The sequence below is a fragment of the Syngnathoides biaculeatus genome, chromosome 4 (assembly GCF_019802595.1).
Source record: "Syngnathoides biaculeatus isolate LvHL_M chromosome 4, ASM1980259v1, whole genome shotgun sequence".
In the NCBI taxonomy this organism is placed as follows: Eukaryota; Metazoa; Chordata; class Actinopteri; order Syngnathiformes; family Syngnathidae; genus Syngnathoides; species Syngnathoides biaculeatus.
Window position 1 is genome coordinate 2661521 of NC_084643.1, and position 20312 is coordinate 2681832.

Here is a 20312-nt window from a genome sequence, read left to right on the forward strand (position 1 = left end):
ATAAGTATGTGCTTGAGAATAGAGATGGAGTGTGTAGATGGTGACCTCAAGTGGACAAATAAAATACCTGCACCTCTCAAGTATCACATATTGGCTTTGAATTATATATACAGTGTGAAACTTATGAACATCTATAGTAAGCTAATGGATAATTGTGCCTACACATATTTCGTTTATTGCAGGGGTTTCTGGAAGGTAACCCCCGCAGTAAACCAGGGTTCATGACCAGGATTCGACCCCAGAGCCATGTTTTGACTCCTGAATTGTCGTCCTCTGTTTGTAGGCGGCAAGGCAATATCAGAGGACAGCCCTGCCCCTCGAGTGCTGCTAAGAAAAGAGGTTCTCCGCCTCATCATCAACCTCAGCTCGTCTGTAGGGACCAAAGGACACGAAACGGGACTTCTCACGTAACTGTCGTTTTTTGCAATTTTTTCCTCGACATACAGTGATAGTGATGCCTTGGTTCTTGACCACAATCCGTTCCGGAAAACGGTTCGAGAAGTGGTTTGTTCGAAAACCAAATTTATGTTTCCCATTACAATTAATGGGGAAAAAAATGTGTTCCAAGCTGAAAAAAATTTGGCTTATTTTTAAAGCATTTTTGTTAGCTTTTCCTGATAATAAATTGCATAGTAGAAATACATGTATAGTGTAATACTTTATGTAATAAAATAATGTAAGAAATATATTTATTTTTTGCTTAAAATGTATGCTTTAGTAGTAGAGTACGCTAGCCTGGGAGTGCATATGGTCCACTGCTTGCGCCGTGCGTATTATGTTATTTCTACGTTTTGTCGGGGGCGTTCGAGTACCAATATTTTCGTTCAAATACAGAAGCATAAAAGAACAAATCTCAAATTCGAAAACGGGGACATTCGAGAACCGAGGCTTTATTGTATTTACATTTAAGATGGATCCTTGACAGGCGGCACGATGGATCAGCTGGTAAAGCGCTGCCCTCACAGTTCTGAGGAGCCGGGTTCCATCCCAGACCCACGTTTGTGGAGTTTGCATGTTCTCTCTGTGCCTGTGTGGGTTTCCTCCGGGAACTCCGGTTTCCTCCCACATCCCAAAAACATGCAACATTGATTGGACACTCTAAATTGCTCCAAGGTGTGAATGTGAGTGCAACTGTTGTCTGTCTCTGGGTGCCCTGCGATTGGCTGGCGACCAGTTCCGGGTGTCCCCCGCCTCTTGCCCATCGACGGCCGGGATAAACTCCAGCACTCCCCGTGACCCTCGTGAGAATAAGCGGCAAAGAAATTGGATGGACGGATCGATGCATGGATCATATTTACATTCACTGACGTCTTTCCTTTACTCTCTTTTAGGATAAAAGAGAAGTTTCCATATGCATTTGATGACATCTGCCTGTACTCGGAAGTATCTCACCTCTTAGCCCACTGCATGTTTCGTCTGACCTCCCGACGTTTCATACAGGAGCTCTTCCAGGATGTGCAGTTCATGCCAGTAAGTCTTGCTCGTCTTTCCCTGCTCCCACCAAAGTCGATGAAAAATTAATTTCCTTGCTTATTCTAGATGTACGAGGAGGCTGAGGCAATTCTGACAAAGCTGCCAAAACCTGTTGAAAAGGAAGAGGAGCCTCCTGCGGAATCCTGATCCACCTCCTCCTCCTCCTTCCCCACCCGTGTCTTGCCTAGCAACCCCTGAACGCACCACCCAACCGTGAACAATGAAAGACTGAGAAGGCAGATGTGGCTCGAAGGGTGGGAGCGGCTTTGGCGTGTCTGTTGCTCAAAAGGGAGCACAGAGTAACCAAGGAGGGGGGGGGGGGGCGTCACGTCGCACGGCGTCGCTCGCTCGCTTTTCTTCAAGCCAACGAGCTTGAAACGAAGAACTTCGCTATCTGTAAACAAGGTTTTGCCGCCTCACGCTGTTCCTGGATTTTTTTTTTTTTTCTTTTTAAAAAAACAGGCGACAAAAGAGGAGCAGCTTAACCAAATACTGTTTTCAGAGCGTTGGCAAACGTGAGCAACACTCAATAACACGTGACAAAAAACAAACTGGATCAAACGGACAAAGGACTTTCGCTGTTTCAAAAAAAAAAAAAAAGAATAATAATTCTATTGACTGTCTCTCCTTCCAGAGGTCGTTTTCTGTTATCACGGACATTTTGCTCACCCAGTGAGTCCTCAGATCCTGCATAGCTTTTCTCCCATTTGAAACAAAACACTACAGAAACGGGGTCCTGCTTTTTTTTTTTTTTTTTTTTTTTTTTTTTTTTTAATTTTTTGCTTCACATTCACCTTCCAAGCCACGAGTTTGAGCTTCTTCTCCTTCCTTTGCGGAAGTTGTCAGCACAAGACGAACGATTCTTTTCCTGTTCCTCGTTTGTCAGACAATCAAAACATCTGTAGTACGTCATTTTAAGCACTATACTGTACAGTATATGCCACCCTTGCAATGTACGTGCGGAGAATAGCATGTAGTTGTATGCCAGTTCTTCCCATCCTTTTCTTTTCTTCCCTTCTCTCGCCATCGCATTTTTACTAAGCTTGTTTTTTTTTAGTCAGGAAGTGCGACGATCTTTGGCTACTCGCGCCGCACATGCTTTCCATCGTGTAGAATGTCATCTGACCAATTTAGGAGCAGACCCAGGAGCTACCCTACACTATGCCTTCTTACCTCTGTGCTTCACTTCCTCTGCATGTGTAACACGCATGGGCCAAGTCGTCACCTTAACTTGTAAAACTTTTTTTCTTTTTTTTTTTTTTTTTTAATATAAAGAAGGTTACCATGACATTGTAGGAGAATAAATACCCCATATTCTCGTTTCCACAATGCAATATCACAGTCAGTAGGCTGGGATTGGAGAGGGGGGGAGGGGGGGCGACTAAAGCATCTGTACAAGGTTGCCAAGGAAACGGGACTGGACTGATCCGTTTCCATTGGCTTATATTTTGCTCTAATGCTGCTAGACAAATGGACTCATAGAGAGATGATTCATAGATCAGCTGCGTGATGTCAGAACTGATCTATTTATTATATGTCTGTACCATAGTGAGCTCAACCAGAGAAGAAAAAGTTATTTATATTTTCCTCAAAACTGTAATATAATTTAATAAGGGTTTTTTTGTTTGTTTTTGTTTTTGCCTGAATCGTGGTTTCCCCTGTATATTGTGTACAGTGTGTTTTGGGGGCATTGATGACCTAAAGAAACATACAATCCTATCAAAGGGATGCATTGTTCATTAAAAAAAATGGAAATACACTTATTAGTTTGTTTTCTGTAACTCGTCTCAAGGATAAAGCAAACTAAACTTAAACAGAAAAGAAGTGAGATTCAGAATTTTGGCGACCAACATTCCGGTTGTAGAACAAAACGTTGCCAGTGTGGAACAATTTGGGTGCAAAAGTACAATTTATTTCCTGCCTCGCAAAGTAACTACATTAAAGTCTTTAAGTGGCAATGCTTATAATTAAAAAGCTCCTGCAACGCAAGAACAAAAAGTGCAAAGTCCAACTTATGCTTTGAAATTGCAGTTTGAGAACATTCTGGAGTGTCGTCATTGAATTCCAAACTGTGCAATATTAAGTATACTGTATACACAAACTAATTACATTTCATAAAAGTAAAAAAAAAAAAAAACGGATGAATGTGTTGCGTCCACTTCTTGTCCTGACGCGTTAAAAAAGTGAAACAACGACACTGCAGTGCCAGTGAGGAGATATTGTAAGTACAAACTCTATGCAGAAGTCTCATTGGTGCAAAGATGATAGTCCATGACACAACTATGTAGTTGTGTTCGGCTAACTTGTCCACCTATTATGGAGGTACGAAGTCAGGTTAATGATTTCCCTTTGGCGCTACAGTGAAGAAAATAAGTATTTGAACACCCTGCTATATAGCAAGTTCTCCCACTTAGAAATCATGGAGGGGTCTGAAATTTTCATTGTCGGTGCATGTCCACTGTGAGAGAGATCATCTACAAAGAAAGATCCAGAAATCACAATGTAAGATTTTTTTTCACGATTTGTGTGATACAGCTGCAAATGCGTATTTGAACACCTGTCTATGAGCTAGAATTCTGACCCTCAAAGACCGCCTTTAAAAGCCCACCACCACTCCATGGATTATCCTGAATCAGATGCACCTGTGTGAGGTCGTTAGCTTCATAAAGACACCTGTCCACCCCATACAATCAGTAAGACTCAAACTGGTAACATGGCCAAGACCAAAGAGCTGTCCACAGACACCGGGGACAAAATTACAGTATACAACTCCCCACGGCTGGAAAGGGCTACGGAGAAATTGCCAAGCAGCTTGGTGAAAAAAGGTCCACTGTTGGATCAATCATTAGAAAATGGAAGAAGCTAAACATGACGGTCAGTCTCAATCGGAGTGGAGCCCCGTGCAAGATATCACCTCGTGGGGTCTCAATGATCCTTAGAAAGGTGAGGAATCAGCCCAGGACTACACGACAGGACTCGGTCAAAGACCTGAAAAGAGCTGGGACCACCGTTTCCAAGGTGACTGTTGGTAATACACGAAGACGTCATGGTTTGAAATCACGCATGGCACGGAAGGTTCCCCTTCTTAAACCAGCACAGATCAAAGCACGTCTTAAGTTTCCCAATGACAATTTGGATGAGACAGAGGAGTCATAGGAGAAAGTTTTGTGGTCAGATGAGACTAACATGGAACTTTCTGGTCAGAATTCCACTAACCGTGCTTGGAGGAAGACGATTGAGTTCCATCCCAAGAACACCATCCCTACTGTGAAGCATGGGTGTGGTAGCATCATGCTTTGGGGGTGTTTTTCTGCACATGGGACAGAACAACTCCACTGTATTAAGGAGAGGATGACTTCGGCCATGTATTGTGAGATTTTGGGGAGCAACCTCTTTCCCTGAAGATGGTTCGTGGCTGGGTCTTTCAACATGACAATAATCCGAAGCACGCAGCCGGGAAAACCAAGGAGTGACTCCATAGGAAGCATATCAAGATTCTGCCGTGGCCTAGCAAGTCTCCAGAACCTAATCCCAATAGAAATTTTTCTTTTTAGATGATCTCTCTCACGGTGGACATGCACCTACAATGAAAATTTCAGAACCCTCCATGATTTCTACGTGGGAGAACTTGCAATATAGCAGGGTGTTCAAATACTTATTTTCTTCACTGTAAATACACCCTCCCTTGCCATCTATTTGCCATTCCTTGTCCATCTCCAGTTTGAGGTATTTATTTACTCTTCAGAGCTTGATAATAAATAGTTTTGTCATAAACGGTCAATTTTCTCCTCTTCCTGTTGGTGTTTCCCATCGTATTCTTGGCCTTGACTGTCCTCTGGAGCTTCTGCGGCGTTGGAGTGCGCCTCTTCCTTCACCTCGTTGTCCTCGTAGCAGATGTTATCATAGAATCGTCTCATGTTGTCCCTGAGCTCCAGTTCCTTTTGGGTCTCGGCTTGCGCCCGCTGGATCTGCAGCAGCACGGCTTTATTCACGCCGGGCCCTGTGTCAAACGCAAACAGCGATGACTGACAAGTGTTTTTGTTGGAATTTGCACTGCTCACACGAGGGTGCGGGATATTCAACTTTTTGGTGGAATTTCAGGATGGACCTAAAATGCATTAAAACCGTTTCAGGTGAGTAGCAAGTGATGAAACGGTGAATAGTTGGACATATGCGTTCCAAATATTAGAAAAGGTCAAGCTAAACTTGGAAAAATTTTCGGTTCATTTTGAAATTTCACACAGATGAATATCCCAAATATATTTGCGAGTAGAATAGAAGAAGAAGAAAAGTGCATCAGTAAGACACATACCAAAGTAGCTAAGGACCACGGGGAGGAAGATGAGTCCATGAGCCATCCCCAAAAGTGTGATGACCAGGTTGAGGCGGAAGAAGAAGATCTGGATGAGTTGGGCTTTGGCAAAGGCCAACACAAGGATGCCGGGCAGGTTGGTCATGGCAACGCCAGCGAACACCTTCAAGGTTCGATGCAAATCCTCTCAGACCGCGGCGGGTTCTCACTCGGGAATGTGGAGCGCGGGAGACGATTCGACTTACTGCGCTGCCCATGTTGGCGGTGGCCTCCTTGGCTCGCTCCACACGAGTGGGCTTCGTGCTGAGAGCGAACGATCTCGTCATGTGCGACACAAATTCCACGGAGATGCCCACTGCCTGAAAACAAGACGCCATCAAGAGATCAACATCATAGAGCTGCCACAGAACGAAACAGATTCACAACTATAAAGTCGTCGTATCAGAATGTTAGCATGGCGCGTTTGATTTGCTGACATTTTGTTTGATCCCCCATCAAATCTCTGTACTTACTGTCACCAGGTTGATCAGCGCCACTGCGTTGTAGTGGATTTCCCAGAGTGTCATGACCCCGACGGTGTCCACGGTGATCATGATGATGGTGATGAGGTTGAGCAGGCCGGAGCGCAGGTCCAACCCCAGCAGCAGACAGCACACGATGAACGTGGGCAGCAGACACAGCGAGATGTTGAAGAGGCCCTCCGGCACGATGGTCAGGTACTGCTCGTAGAAAACGTTGGTCACCCTGCGAGGAGGACACACGGGGAAGTGTCGCGAGTCGACGTCGTTGCTGGGTCGCGGTGCCGTGTTGAAACCACATTCAGCGTCAGACGGTACCGGGAACTAAAGTCTTGTCGGATTTTTGGGGGGCACTTGGATGTAGCCCACCTAATTGACTTCCAGCTCAGACACGGCAGATAATCGAAACATTCATGGAAGAGGTCAAAAGTAAGCGCTCTCACGTGTATGGGAAGACCTCAAAGTCCGGAGAGGTTCCGTTTATGCTCTTCATGCCCTCGGTGATGTCGGCGGCCAGTTCTCTGGCCCTCAGGAGCGCCGCCGTGAACTCCTGAGAGTTGGTCAGAGGTGTGTGGTAGGCCATGAAGCGAGAGGCTGCGTGCACATGGAGAAAAGCGTCCGCCGGTCACCCGTCTTGCCTTGTCGTCGGGATTTCCAAATTCTCACCAATAATTTGTCCGCTGTCGTCTCTCACCACAGCCGTGTCATACGCTCCCAGTCCACTTTACGAAGGAATCGCAGACAAAGTGAGGATGCGGTTCGCCCGTCGTGATGCGCTTGTGTGCATGCGGGTAATACATACCCTTTGGGACACTGCAAGTCAGGCCTATTACCCAAAAACGCCGGAAGAAACCGGTCAAACTCTTCCTCTGTGGGCCGGAGGACGCTGTTTGGGGGCTTGGCCAAGCACTTCCGTCCACAGATCCAGGAAGCTACAAGGACACCAGGGCGGGCTCGGTCATTACAAAGTCCCGACGCCGCACTTGCTCGACGGGGAGAGAATGTTGCCTCATCTGCGACGCTTACATTTGTCTGCAGGACAGAACTTTCCAGTATTCGGCCCAATGGTATAAAGTCGACAGCATCTGGATGCCGGGTTCAGCCAGTCGACGAAATCATCCACCCAGGAGTTTGCAGAGATTCCGATATATGATCTGCAGACCAAGTCACGACATGATATTGATTAAACTGTCCCTTCTCATTGAAAAGCGCATTTCTCTGAGAAGGAATTGTGAAATAAGTTGTTTAAAAACAAGACGTAGGTATCATTCTGTACTATGGTTCCTTTCACGTTCTGTTAAATTTGCTTTGTCATGTTTTGGAAAGAAGTATCGATCATATAATCGTAATCTTGGCACAGTCAGCGACAGGTGACCTTTATCAGTCAGTGCAGGTCAAGTAACTGACATTGGTGCTATCAGATCTGATTGCGAGGACGCAAAAGGCGCTACTACGATATCAGCGGGTTCAAGGACGTGTCGTCTGAGAGGACAGAACTGAAGATCGCACATCTATCTGCTTTTTCGCGGAATCCAATCTGAGAGGCAACATTTTGAATTCCCGACTACTCACAGTTCCGGGTGATTGGCGGCGTACTGGATCTTCTGGGTCATGGAGAACTGGTCGCAGCCCACGCTGGAACACACCGCATTCATGCCCTCCTCTGTGGTAAAATTGAAGCCGGGTTTGGTGACAAAATAAACCGGCACGCCCACTTCCAAATATTTGTATAAGTACTGGAAATAATCCAGCATATACGAGCCCTGCAAGAGAAGACAAAACATTTTCAACAGAGTCATGACAATGGAGAGACGTGCAAAAGTAAACACTGTAGTCCACTTCGTTGACCTTGGGCATAGCCAGCTCCTGATCCAGACCTACTGTCACATTGAACATGAGGTACACGGATCCACTGAACATGAAGAGGAAGACCACCATCTGGAGGCGATGACGGGGGGGAAGAGAACACCTTTTTAACATGATGAATTTAGGATGAAGGAATAAAGTCACTCGCAGGGCTCGTACCACGGCGAATCTCATGTAAGTGTTCAGCAGCACTGGGGCGTAATACTTCCTCATGAAGGGCAAGAGGAAGCCCTCGTTGGGCTTGTCGGATTTCCGAGTCTCTACGGTGACGCAGCAGAGCAGCTCGCAGCGGTTGTGGTCTTGGCGCCGGGCATCCAGCGACAGGAGCGCCACAAACGCTGTCATCTGGAGGACGAAGTCCATGAGCACGGCCAGAGCGGCGTACAAGGCGAAGGTCTTCACCGCGGGCATGGTGGACAGGGCCCCTTGGGGAGAAAACACACAAGAGGAACACGCAAAGGGTCAGACAGCCACAAGATTCGCTGCACAGGAAAGGTTACCACCCCGCCACACCGTACGACGTCAGAAAAGCCACTGACTGGAGCACCAAATACCGTAATTTCTGGCCTATAAGCCACGACTTTTTTCACACGCTTTCAACCATGCGGTTTATGTGCTGAGTCGGCTGATTTGTGCATCTAACCATAACTGCCGCAAGAGGGGCAATCGAGTGGAAAAGGTAAGAGTGGGACCGATGGAAAATATATGCTGAGGAAGTGACTTTTACTGGTCGGGCGCTGTTAGCGTTCTGCTAGCGTGTTACTGCCGTGTCTCAGTGATTTGCATGTTTAATTTTAACCGGCCCTGTTAGTGCGGCGGTAGCCTTAGCGCGGCGGCGCTAGCCTTTGCACGGCGGTGCTAGCATTAGCGCCGCGATGCTAGTGTTAAACACTCTTGTGTAACGTCTTTCTTCGTAAATATCTTGTGTTTCAATGTCAGTTTCAATGCGGGCACTTGCGGCTTTTACACAGCTGCGGCATACGTATGTACCAAATGGTATTTCCTTTACAAATGTACTGGGTGAGGCTTATAACCAGGTGTGCTCTGCAGCCCGGGAATTACGGGACCTTTTCCACCACGAAAACTGAAGTTAAGAGCTTGGAGCATCTCAAATCATTCCAAATCATTCACAGCTGTTTTTTTTTTATTTCCGTTTCACTATACAGCAGAACCAGTTGCATGAGGCAGACCATAACTGCCTTTTCATGTGACTCTGCATAAGAAATACACCCCTGCTAAAAAAATTCTATAGAAATTCAATCGAATTTGTGCAGACCAACTTGTTCTATAGAACTTTGGCTGTGATTTTTGATAGAATTTCTACAGACCAATAGAATTTCTATAGAAATGTTATAGAAATCTATCGAATTTGTACAGAACAACTTGTTCTATAGAACCTGGGCTGTGATTTTCGATCGAATTTCTACAGAACAATAGAATTTCTATTGGACTTGGGTCCTAAAGTTCTATAGTTCTTTAGAAATTCTTTAGAAATGTTCTATAGAAATTTTTTTAGCAGGGACGCTTCTTAGCATCAGCCATTTTGCTTGTATTTGAACTGAAGTCTCCTCGTGTGCAAGTTTGCACTAAATTGTATCGCAAAGCGATTTCCCCCTGACAACTACATGTTACAATTAGGACATACAACTTTGTTGAGATAATTCTTCAGGATTAAAGCACTGCCAAGTTCCCAGACCAGCAGAAAAAAAAGATGTTGAACATAAATCACTAGTCACGATAACACAAACAATCTATGTTACAAATTTGCCGCTATAAGAAAAAAATGCATTCACTTTCAATGAGGTTGTCATTTAGCGGTGTGAAAGTCCATTGCATCCGAACACAAGTATAGCGTAGTGCGGTCTATGTGCACACTACTGCAAAAAGCAACCATAACAATATACTGTACTGTACGTACTACTAGATAAATATGTCTCAGAGACTCAACCAAATCTAGGCATTTTTTGAAAAAAATAGACTCATGTGAAAAAACTGTTTTTTGCTCCTTACCTAGAAAGAAGCAGACGGCCTCGGAAAGACTGCAGAGGAGCATGCTGGGAGCAACGTTTCCAAGCACACGGCCTATCTGCTGCTCTCGTTTCTCTCCAGGCATCCTCACGTCTCTCTGGTGAACGTGAACGCAAACGTTACATCATAAACTGTCGTCATGAGAAACCAACCGTCCGTCCGTCATCTGAGTTGTTTATCCTCACAAGGGTCGCAGCGGGTGCTGGAGCCCATCCCAGCTGTCTTCAGGCAGGAAGCGGGGTACAGCTTCGAGTGGTTGCCAGCCAATCACAGGGCACATGGAAATAAACAAACATTCACACTCACAATCACACCTTGGGGCAATTTAGAGTCTCCGATGAATGCGTCATTTTGGGATGTGGGAGGAAACCAAAGGGCCCAGAGAAAACCCACACCGGCACGAGGAGAACACGCAAACTCCACAACCCCCGATCGTCAGAACCGTGAGGGAGACGCTCCATCCAGTCGCCCACTGTGCCCGCCAGTCACGAGAAATACTCTTGGAAAAACCGGATCGGGAAAAATAAACACCTGGTATTCCAGGACAAAGATGAAGATGTTGTCAGCGCCGACGGCGAGCACCAGGAAGGGCACGACCTGCAGGATGACCAGCGAGGAGGGGATGCCAATCCAAGAGTAGAAGCCCATGGAGGCCAGCACCGAGCACCCCACCACCAAGATCCCGCCGAGGCCCACCAGAAACTTGGAATCAACCTGTTGAACGCAATGGTGGGAGATTCCATATCTTCTGTGTTGTATCAGTGACTATACGCTTCTTTAAAGAAATAATCGCTTTAATTGCTTGCATGTCATAATTGCTTATCACACTAGTGTGCGATAAGACCTTCTTCATGAATGCACTCGATTGGATTCTCTTTGGATTGGTGCAGGTTTACCTTTTGAGCCGGACTAACTGCACAGACAGCTACTCTGTGAGATTGTGACATATTAAAGACTTCTCTTCGACCAGCAGGAGTCAGATACCAGTCGTGTTGTCTTAAGAACACGCAATCCTATCCATTTTTTCTTCTCGTCGTAGTTTTAGCACGGGCTAGCGCCAATCTCACTTGATCTTGAGTGAAAGGCATGCCACATGCCGGACTCCTCGCCGGCCAATCACAGGTTGATTGTGGACGAGGTCACACGCACTCCGCTGGAGTCGGTAACGTGAACCCATATAATCGCAATGGCCCAGAATACAATTGAACCATCGAAATTCTCCGGAACGTGATCGTAAACTCTTACCAGGATGCGTCTCCATGAAGAATACTCCCCCAGAGCCACAGCGATGTAAACGAAGATAACAGCGTAGCTGATCATGAAGATGGGAATATCCTCGGCCGTCGTCCGGTTGATCTCATCCTCCAGAGACCTCTGTGGATATTTGCAAAAAGTCACAAACGTGGTTACTGCCCGTCTTGCACGCATACTTTTCGGACTCACTGGAAATATTAAAAAAGGGACATTAATAGGTGATAATCACACCTCTGCCATGTATGCAAACGTAAAGTTGGCCGCTGGGTCTCTCTGATAATCTTGGACAATTTTCAGAAATTCGTTCTCCCACTGCATGGCCACGTTGTACTTGACGTTGGTCCGCGGATAGTTGTTGAGGGAGAAGGTCAGAATGAAGGCCTCCGCCTTGGTGTACTCATCACCTTGGAGAGCAAAGAATATTTTTTAAGACATTGCTGGAGCATCGTCAGTCACCAGATAAGACAAATGTCCTTTTTCTTTTCCTTTCGGCTTGTCCCGTTAGGGGTCGGCACAGCGTGCTATCTTTTTCCATCTAAGCCTCTCACCCGCTGTCCTCATGTCCTCCCTCACAACATCCATCAACCTTTTCTTTGGTCTTCCTCTCACTCGTTTGCCTGGCAGCTCCATCCTCAGCACCCTTCTACCAATATAGTCACTCACTCACATGTCCAAAGCATCTAAGTCTGCTCTCTCTAACCTGGTCTCCAAAACATCCAATTTTGGCTTTTCCTCTAATAATTTAATTCCTAATCCCATCCAACCTGCTCACTCCGAGCGAGGACGTCAACATCTTCATTTCTGCCACCTCCAGTTCTGCTTCCTGTTGTTTCTTCAGTGCCACCGTCTCTAATCCGTACATCATCACCACTGTTTTATAGACTTTGCCCTTCATCCTAGCAGAGACTCTTCTGTCACATACAACACCAGACACTTTCCGCCAACTGTTCCACTCCGCTTGGACCCGTTTCTTCACTTCCTTACCACACTCTCCATTGCTCTGTATTGTTGACCCCAAGTATTTGAAGTCGTCCACCCTCGCCATCTCTTGTCCCTGGAGCTTCACTCTTCCTCCTCCGCCCCTCACATTCATGCACATATATTGTGTTTTACTTCGGGTAATCTTCATTCCTCCACTTTTCTAGTAGTTCCTCCGCCTTGTCCCTGCTTTCACTGCAGATCACAATATCATCTGCGAACATCATGGTCCAAGGGGATTCCAGTCTAACCTCATCTGTGTCAGCCCATCCATTACTACTGCAAACAGGAAGGGGCTCCGCGCGGATCCCTGATGCAGTTCCACGTCGACCTTAAGTTCTTCTGACACACCAACAGTCTACGCACACACACAGATGCGACAAATGTCCATTTCTTCAAAATTTGAGTCACAAAACCTGATCCATTGGTCCTCAACCTCTTTTTTGTGATTAGTACAAATGGTTATTTAAAATCTACAGTCAAGGAGTTGCTTTGGCACTCGTGCTGTGCCACACTCAAAGTGTCTTGGAAGCGGAAACCTAGAAAAGTGAATTCACCTCAATAGCCTACTCCCCATGTTCATCCAAATCCTTCTTCAAACTAGTCACTTCATAGTGACGCGCTTATACAGGTCCTTGCTACACTCACCCTCGTAGCCGCCGACAGCCAAAAAAGGGAAGACTGGACCACCGTAGTCAGCCATGCAGCTGAGTCCCAATTTGGTGTTGTCTTTGAACGACAGTGGCGAACTTGAGAGGAGAAGGGAAGGAAAAATGTGTCTGAGTAGCCGCTTTTGCAGTTCACATCCGATTCCAAGAGTGCTCACTTGAGGCAGTAGATGAGGTGGTCTCGCCAGTCGACCTCTCTGGTCACCCCCTGCTTAGTCATGTTGACCTTGTCATTGATGTTGTCCAAGCTGTTCTGGAAGTATTGTGGGAGACTGTTCACCGCACAGTCGGTCTGGGAGGAGTTGTTGGGGTTCAGCGGTGCAAAACACACATCCTTCAGGCTCGCTGTGCGATTTAGGTCTTCTGACCAGAACTCAATGTTCTGGAGAAAAGGGGGGGAGGGGGGACACCGGTATTTAATCATCAACAGTGTGTGAAGATCGGGTTATGCTTCCGTGAGGTTTACCTGGATTTTTTCCTGGAGAAGTAGCAACTCAATAATGAGCTCTTTGGAGACGAGGCCACTGAAGTTCTGTACTCCAAAGAGCAAAGAATCGTAAATGTGACCTTTTCTGCCCGGCGCTGTCAAAATTAACTGGTTGGTCCTGAAGAAGGGTCCGAAGTGTTTGTCATGGAAATCCTTCTCCTGACGGGCTCGGCTGTCGGGAGCCGACCACAGCTCCACTGGGTCGGTGGTGAGCTCGATGGACGTGAGGCCGGCGGCAAACGCCGTGACGACGACGGCTGATACCAGGAGCACCTTAGATGGGGAGGAGAGATGGACGAGTCAGACCATTTCGGGTGACAACCAGCTTGGAGAACTCGGTTGTATGTGAACCAGGAAGTGGCCTGCTAAAATACAGTCGGACAAAGTAAGGCAAGCACAATGCTCTCTTTACTTCCCCCACGTTCAAGACTTCAATCTCGTCAGAGATCTGTCCTCTACTGAGTGCCGTTGTAATTGGAATGATCAGTTTTTGTTAGTTGGTTAGGAGAAATCAAGTTACTGCTCTATTTGATGACGTAGAGTACAGTGATTGACCAACAAAAGCTGAATGTAGCAAATAGTAAAACATTCAGTATTTCGGTTGCTTTTTTTCCCCCCATGATCTGATGTGTCGCGATAGCAGTCTTGTCTATACAGTATATCAGTGTACTGATACAGTATCGTGGCACACGATACGGTACATGGGCGTGTGATGTTGTTTGGAGATGTTTCGGAAGAAACTAACCATGAGGGGATAAGTCGCCATGAGTGTTCCCCACGTCTGAAAGATGGAACTTAGGAAGGCCTGAGCGGCCATGCTGTTCTTGTCGGCGCACGTGACCTCCGACGGGTGAATGAGCCGCTGACTGACATCGTTACAGTTCTGGTCTTTGTTTTTCCTCTTCTTTTTCTCTTCGTCTTGCTTCTTCTGTGACTTGACATGACAAGAGACCAAGAGGAAGAAGAGGAAGGAGAATAGGAGAAAACAGAATAAGGTGATAGAAATGACAAGCACGGCGTCCGTGCCCAAAAGTCTGAAGGGTCCCGGTGGCACCGGGGGAGGTGGCATGGCAGGGCACGATTGTTTGCAGTCCTGACACGAGCACACCTCACCTCCGGACGGCGTGGTCTCATTGCACCTAAAGGCTCGCCCGTTGTAGGGAATCACACCCTCGGGTACACCCACTGTTTCTCCCTCGTTAATAAGTCTGAAATCAATGTCTAAAGGAGCCAGACCGTTGCTAGAATCCCCCTGGAAGTCATACCAGCGCTGCGGGTTACAGAGCTTGGCGCCGTAGCGGCCGCACATGGTGGCTATGGCGAAGCCTCCCGTGGCGGGGATTCTGACATTTTGGCACGACTGGAAGGAGGTTTCCGCAAAGCTGGTGGTGAGGAAGGCCTGGTACGCCACCACGGCCTCTCTAGTCTTTCCCAGGTTGTTGGTAATATTCACGACCTTTGTGACTTTGACGGTCTGGCTCTGGTCCGGGCTGCAGGTGTTGATGCAGTGCAGGTGGGCGAAGTTTTCGGCGCAAGAGGGACAGCGCACCAGCAGGGCCTTGGACAAAGTCAAACTTATTTCCAGGGATGACAGCTGCTTCATGGAGCAACAAGCAAACGTGTTGCCGACACCCTTGTCCAACATGGGGCACACCTGCACATCAACGACATCTTTAATAAGATAAATCTTTTTGTTGTTGTTATCAGTATCATTTTCTTGCCAGCACTCCAGACCTCTTTGAGTTTGTTGTAGTGTTTTCCGCTCAGCTCCCGGGCTCGGCTGTAATTTCGGCAGGGGACGATGGGAGGTATGAGGGCCGCTCCCACCAAAGGGTTGCGGCCGCACTCCTCATAGAACGCGCAGTAGCCCGGTTGATGCTCGCCCCGTGACAGCACCTGACAGGACCAAACACAACCAAAATGAGAAGAACCAACAGCTCCGTCGTTTTGTTTTATCCGTTGAGCCGTCGGAGTCGTCGCCATGTATCAAGCACAAAGACATTTTTATCCCAACTGACTTTAGGAGTCAAATCTGTCATATTCTACACATACAGTGAAGAAAATAAGTATTTGAACACCCTGCTATATTGCAAGTTCTCCCAGTTAGAAATCATGGAGGGGTCGGAAATTTTCATCGTAGGTGCATGTCCACTGTCCGAGAGAGAGAAAGTCTAAAAAGAAAAATTCAGAAATCACAATGTATGATTTTTAACGATTTATTTGTGTGATACAGCTGCAAATAAGTATTTGAACACCTGTCTATCAGCTGCAATTCTGAGCCTCAAAGACCTGTTACTTGCTAATTACTGTTGATAATACACTAAGACGTCATGGTTTGAAATCACGCATGGTTTGGAAGATTCCCCTGCTTAAACCAGCACATGTCAAGGTCCGTCATTGATCATTTGGATGATACAGAAGAGTCATGGGAGAAGGTTTTGTGGTCAGATGAGACCAAAATTGAACTTTTTTGTCAAAATTCCACTAACCGTGTTTGCAGGAAGACAAATGATGAGTTCCATCCCAAGAACACCATCCCTACTGTGAAGCATGGGGGTGGTAGGCATCATGCTTTGGGGGTGTTTTTCTCCACGTGGGACAGGACGACTCCACTGTATTAAGGAGAGGATGACCGCGGCCATGTATTGTGAGATTTTGGGCAACAAACTCTTTCCCTCAGTCAGAGCATTGAAGATGGGTCGTGGCTGGGTCTTTCAACATGACAATGACCCGAAGCACACAGTCAGGAAAACAAAGGAGTGGCTCCGTAATAAGCATATCAATGTTCTGGCGTGGCCTAGCCAGTCTCCAGACCTAAACCCAATAGAAAATCTTTGGAGGGAGCTGAAACTCCGTGTTTCTCAGCGACAGCCCAGAAACCTGTCTGACCTCGAGAAGATCTGTGTGGAGGAGTGGGCCAAAATCCCTCCTGCAGTGTTTCCAAACTGATGAACAACTAGAGGAAATGTTTGACTTCTGTAATTGCAAACAAAGGCAACTGTACCAAATATTAACATTGGTTTTCTCAGGTGTTCAAATACTTATTTGCAGCTGTATCACACAAGTAAATCGTTAAAAAAATAATGCATTGTAATTTCTGGATTTTCCTTTTTAGATTATCTCTCTCACAGCGGACATGAAAATTTCAGACCCCTCCATGATTTTTAAGTGGGAGAACTTGCAACATAGCAGGGTGTTCAAATACTTATTTTCTTCACTGTAAGACCAACATCCAACATTAGGAGAATGTCCATCGGGATACAAGCTTGTCATCTGCATCCACGGCTTTCCACATCAACTACACTTTCTGTCTTGAACTTCCACTCTTTTTTTTTTTCAAATTGCCATTGAAAGATACAGAAAATGTTGAGATTTGCACATGCTAGAAGCAAAGGTTGGGAATGTTTATCACGAATAACGTATCTTTACACTTCCAAAGACGTCAAAATACAACCCCATAAACATGCTGGAAAGGTTATCGTCACGGCTTGGTGCTGTAACTGTGTCCCCGACATAATCACCGTCTCGGCAGGAATGATGAACAGCAGAATTTCAAGGTTGATTAGTTTGACATTTATGGTAATAAATGCATGCGACGACGTCTAACTGCACAATGACTGCATACAAAAGGCACAATCATTAACTGTGCGCAGGTAAAACACACTTTCTGGTATCTAAACTGTACCGTACACAATTATCTTATTTAGTAGTATTACTGTATATAGTATAGTATTAATATTATTTATTTAGTATGGAAGCGTATTACTGCCACACCACAAAAAAAAAACAAAAAAAAAAGGTTGCATTTCACATAATTATGTGGTGAGTTTCACATAATTATGTGATACATTTCACATAATTATGTGAAACCTGACTTTATTTTGTTTTGGTGTGGCAGTTATACGCTTCTGTAATTTATTACACTTTTCATGATCTATTTAAAAACGTTTTGCCAAACGGTCGTCATTGTTTTAGAGAAAACCTTTTAACACAGCTAAATAAATCTGATTTTTTTTTTAAAAAAATGTGGTTTAATTAATTGATTCATAATGAATATTTTGTAAGTAATCCATTTATTGTACTTTAAACTCTAAAAATATATATTATCCAAAATAATGTATTCATGTAAATTGCACTTTATAAAACGATATAAATACGCAGGCTTCTCAGGACGACGTGCGAAGTGGAAGAAGTCGAGTTCGGGCGTCAAAGTGTCTGATAAAGACGGTCTCACCGTGCAAGTCAGAAAAGTCATCAGGGCTGCGACACGATGCATGACTTCGGTCGTTTCAGCCACAAAAGAGTCCTGAGGTACGAAACGCAAGCGCGCTAACAATCGCTCAGCATTTGAACGTCCACTTGAGAGCCGAGTCCGAGTGCTCCAGTCCGTCCTCTGGCCTTTCCAAATGCTCGCTGCCGACAATGCGCAAACATCATGACGAGTCCGCTGTCAGCACAGTTGTGACGTCACGCCCGTCTTATCTGGTCTGATGCCAGGCCCGGCCAATGGCAGCGATGGACGATCGATAACCGTGTCTGATTATTAACCGGGGAGGGATTTCGATAGGGTTGCCAGGGACATCCGGGAGAAACTGTGCAAAACTGTAATAACAACCACACCCAGCTTTCTCAAACTATGCAATGGATCAAAGCATGTGAATGAATTTGAATCAGGTCATTGAGATCTGTGCGCTTCCCGTAGAGCGCTTGTTTGCCTTGCTCAAAGTGTCGGGCCCACAAATGACCCACTTGACAGTTCGGTCCGGTCAGATCCTTCGACCAGTCATTCCCAACCAGGGTGCCCCACGTGGTACACCAGTACCGTAGCAGGAGAAATCACCAGGTTGTGCTGCAGGAAATCACAAAATTTAGCTGAAAATCCATCTATTCATTTTCTGAACCGCTTATCCTGACTCCGGGTGAGAGGCGGGGTACGCCCTGAACAGGTGGCCAGCCCAATCACAGGACACATAGAAACAAACGTTCGCACGGGCAGATTAGCATGCATGTTTTTTGTGACGTGTGGAGAAACCGGAATACCCGAAGAAAACCCAGACGGTCGCAAACTCCATACAGCTGATGCCGGATTTGACCTCGCAAGTTCAAAAATGTGAAGCAGAAGACCTAACCCGACGCCTACCGTGCCACTCTGTCTGAAAATTGTTCAATAATTACAAAAACAATCACCGGATCCGCCTGTTCCCATTCATACAACAGAATTAGTTCCTGAGAGTCCACTACAGGCAGACCGGGAGAAGCTCATCTGTGCTTTTATCGCCAGTAGACTTGACTATTGCAATGGTCTTCTGACTGGACAGCATTAAACAGCAACAGCTCATTCAGAACGTTGCAGCTCGGGTTCTGACCGCAACAAAGAGGTCAGAGCATACCACTCCAATTCTAAAGTCTTCCATTCAGATTTAGAATAGATTTGAAAGTTCTGCTACTGGTCTACAAATCAGGAAACGCTTTATGTGCTGAATACGTGAAAGAAAGCAAAGGATGTACTTCTTGCGGTTTCTGGGGAAGCACGGCCTGTTACAAGAGCCGCCGAGACAGTTCTACACAGCGGTCATCCAGTCAGTACTGTGTACCTCCATCACAGTCTGGTTTGGGTGCGACACAAAAAAGGACAAACCCAGACGGATTGTCGGCACCACGCTACCCACTCTTGAAGACTTACACGCCACTCGAACTAGTTCCAGAGCAGGCGGGATCCTTTCGGACCCTCCACATCCTGTCCCTTGGGTGTTTGTACACACTCGGCCATTAAAGCTGATTCTGATTCTGGAATACAAAGCCAGCAAGGATTCTGCGATGGACAGACTCGGGTCAAATAGTAGAGCGCAGAGACTGAAGCAGCATTTGGCAGTCATGTGCCAAGCAAATGTTTAAAATTCAAATTTATTGTACTTTTTTTTTGTGGACGGCATGGTGGATCAGCTGGAAAAGCGTTGCCCTCACAGTTCTGAGGTCCCGGGTTCGATCGCGGACCCACCTGTGTGGAGTTTGCGTGTTCTCCCCTTGCCTATAAGGGGTTTTCTCCGGGCAGTCAGGTTTCCTCCCACATCCCAAAAACATTAACGACATTAATTGGACACTCTAAATTGCCCCTAGGTGTGACTGTGAGTGCAACTGTTGTCTATGTCGATGTGCCCTGTGATTGGCTGACAACCAGTTCAGGGTGTACCCCGCATCCTCCCCGTTGACAGCTGGGATAGGCTGCGGCACTCCACACGACCGTTGTGAGGATAAGCGGCTAAGACAATGGATGGATTTTTGTGTTTTAAATGTTTACAAGCAGTTTTCCCCTGTGTTTTAAATGGCTTTAATCGTTACCTTGTGTATGATATGCTAATTACTGTACTGTGTAAATCAATGCTCATAACACAATTTAACAAGGGTCCGATTTCCCTCAAGAGTACGTCATTATTTTAGCGTTCATACTTTTTGAGACATTTTTGTCCGGTGATGCGCCGTGAGATTTTTTCTGGCTCTGTAAAAGTGGAGACCCCCCCCCCAGAACGTCTTTCACGATTGCGACGCTAGCGAGCAGCCGCGGCTAGGGCGGAATTATCAACTCCTCGATCAAAATCCTGCAAGCAAAAGATTAAATCTGCAATTGATATTGTTATCGCACGTCAAGGCCACGGCTGCGATAAAAAGCGCCGACCCGAGCTGCGCCATCGTCGCATGCGTGAGAAGAGCAAAGGTGCTCCAGCTTTCGG

At 46.1% G+C, this 20312-nt stretch overlaps 2 protein-coding genes across 4 annotated transcripts in view; one reads left to right on the forward strand and one right to left on the reverse strand.

Annotated features, from left to right (window-relative positions):
- LOC133499765 (rapamycin-insensitive companion of mTOR-like) overlaps positions 1-4248 on the forward strand; it is a 32521-nt gene extending 28273 nt beyond the window's left edge. For 2 of the 3 annotated variants that reach the window (XM_061818091.1, XM_061818093.1), the window contains 3 exons: positions 284-407; positions 1332-1470; positions 1540-4248. In XM_061818091.1, coding sequence (XP_061674075.1) covers positions 284-407; positions 1332-1470; positions 1540-1620 — 344 coding nt within the window. In that variant the 3' untranslated portion in view covers positions 1621-4248. The remainder of the gene's footprint in view (positions 1-283; positions 408-1331; positions 1471-1539) is intronic. The other variant, XM_061818092.1, reaches the window with a different exon arrangement.
- A 984-nt stretch (positions 4249-5232) lies between these two features.
- npc1l1 (NPC1-like 1) lies at positions 5233-15623 on the reverse strand. Its single transcript, XM_061818590.1, has 21 exons — positions 15603-15623; positions 15319-15480; positions 14330-15238; positions 13564-13857; positions 13256-13479; positions 13078-13178; positions 11683-11855; positions 11443-11571; positions 10729-10911; positions 10180-10294; positions 8329-8594; positions 8152-8241; positions 7876-8066; positions 7330-7457; positions 7106-7235; positions 6970-7025; positions 6747-6897; positions 6298-6529; positions 6031-6144; positions 5786-5948; positions 5233-5473 (listed from the first exon to the last, which is right to left on the reverse strand). Exons 1-21 carry the CDS (start codon positions 15621-15623, stop codon positions 5241-5243), a joined length of 4065 nt encoding a protein of 1354 aa, XP_061674574.1. The 3' UTR covers positions 5233-5240.
- Between the last annotated feature and the right edge of the window lie 4689 nt (positions 15624-20312).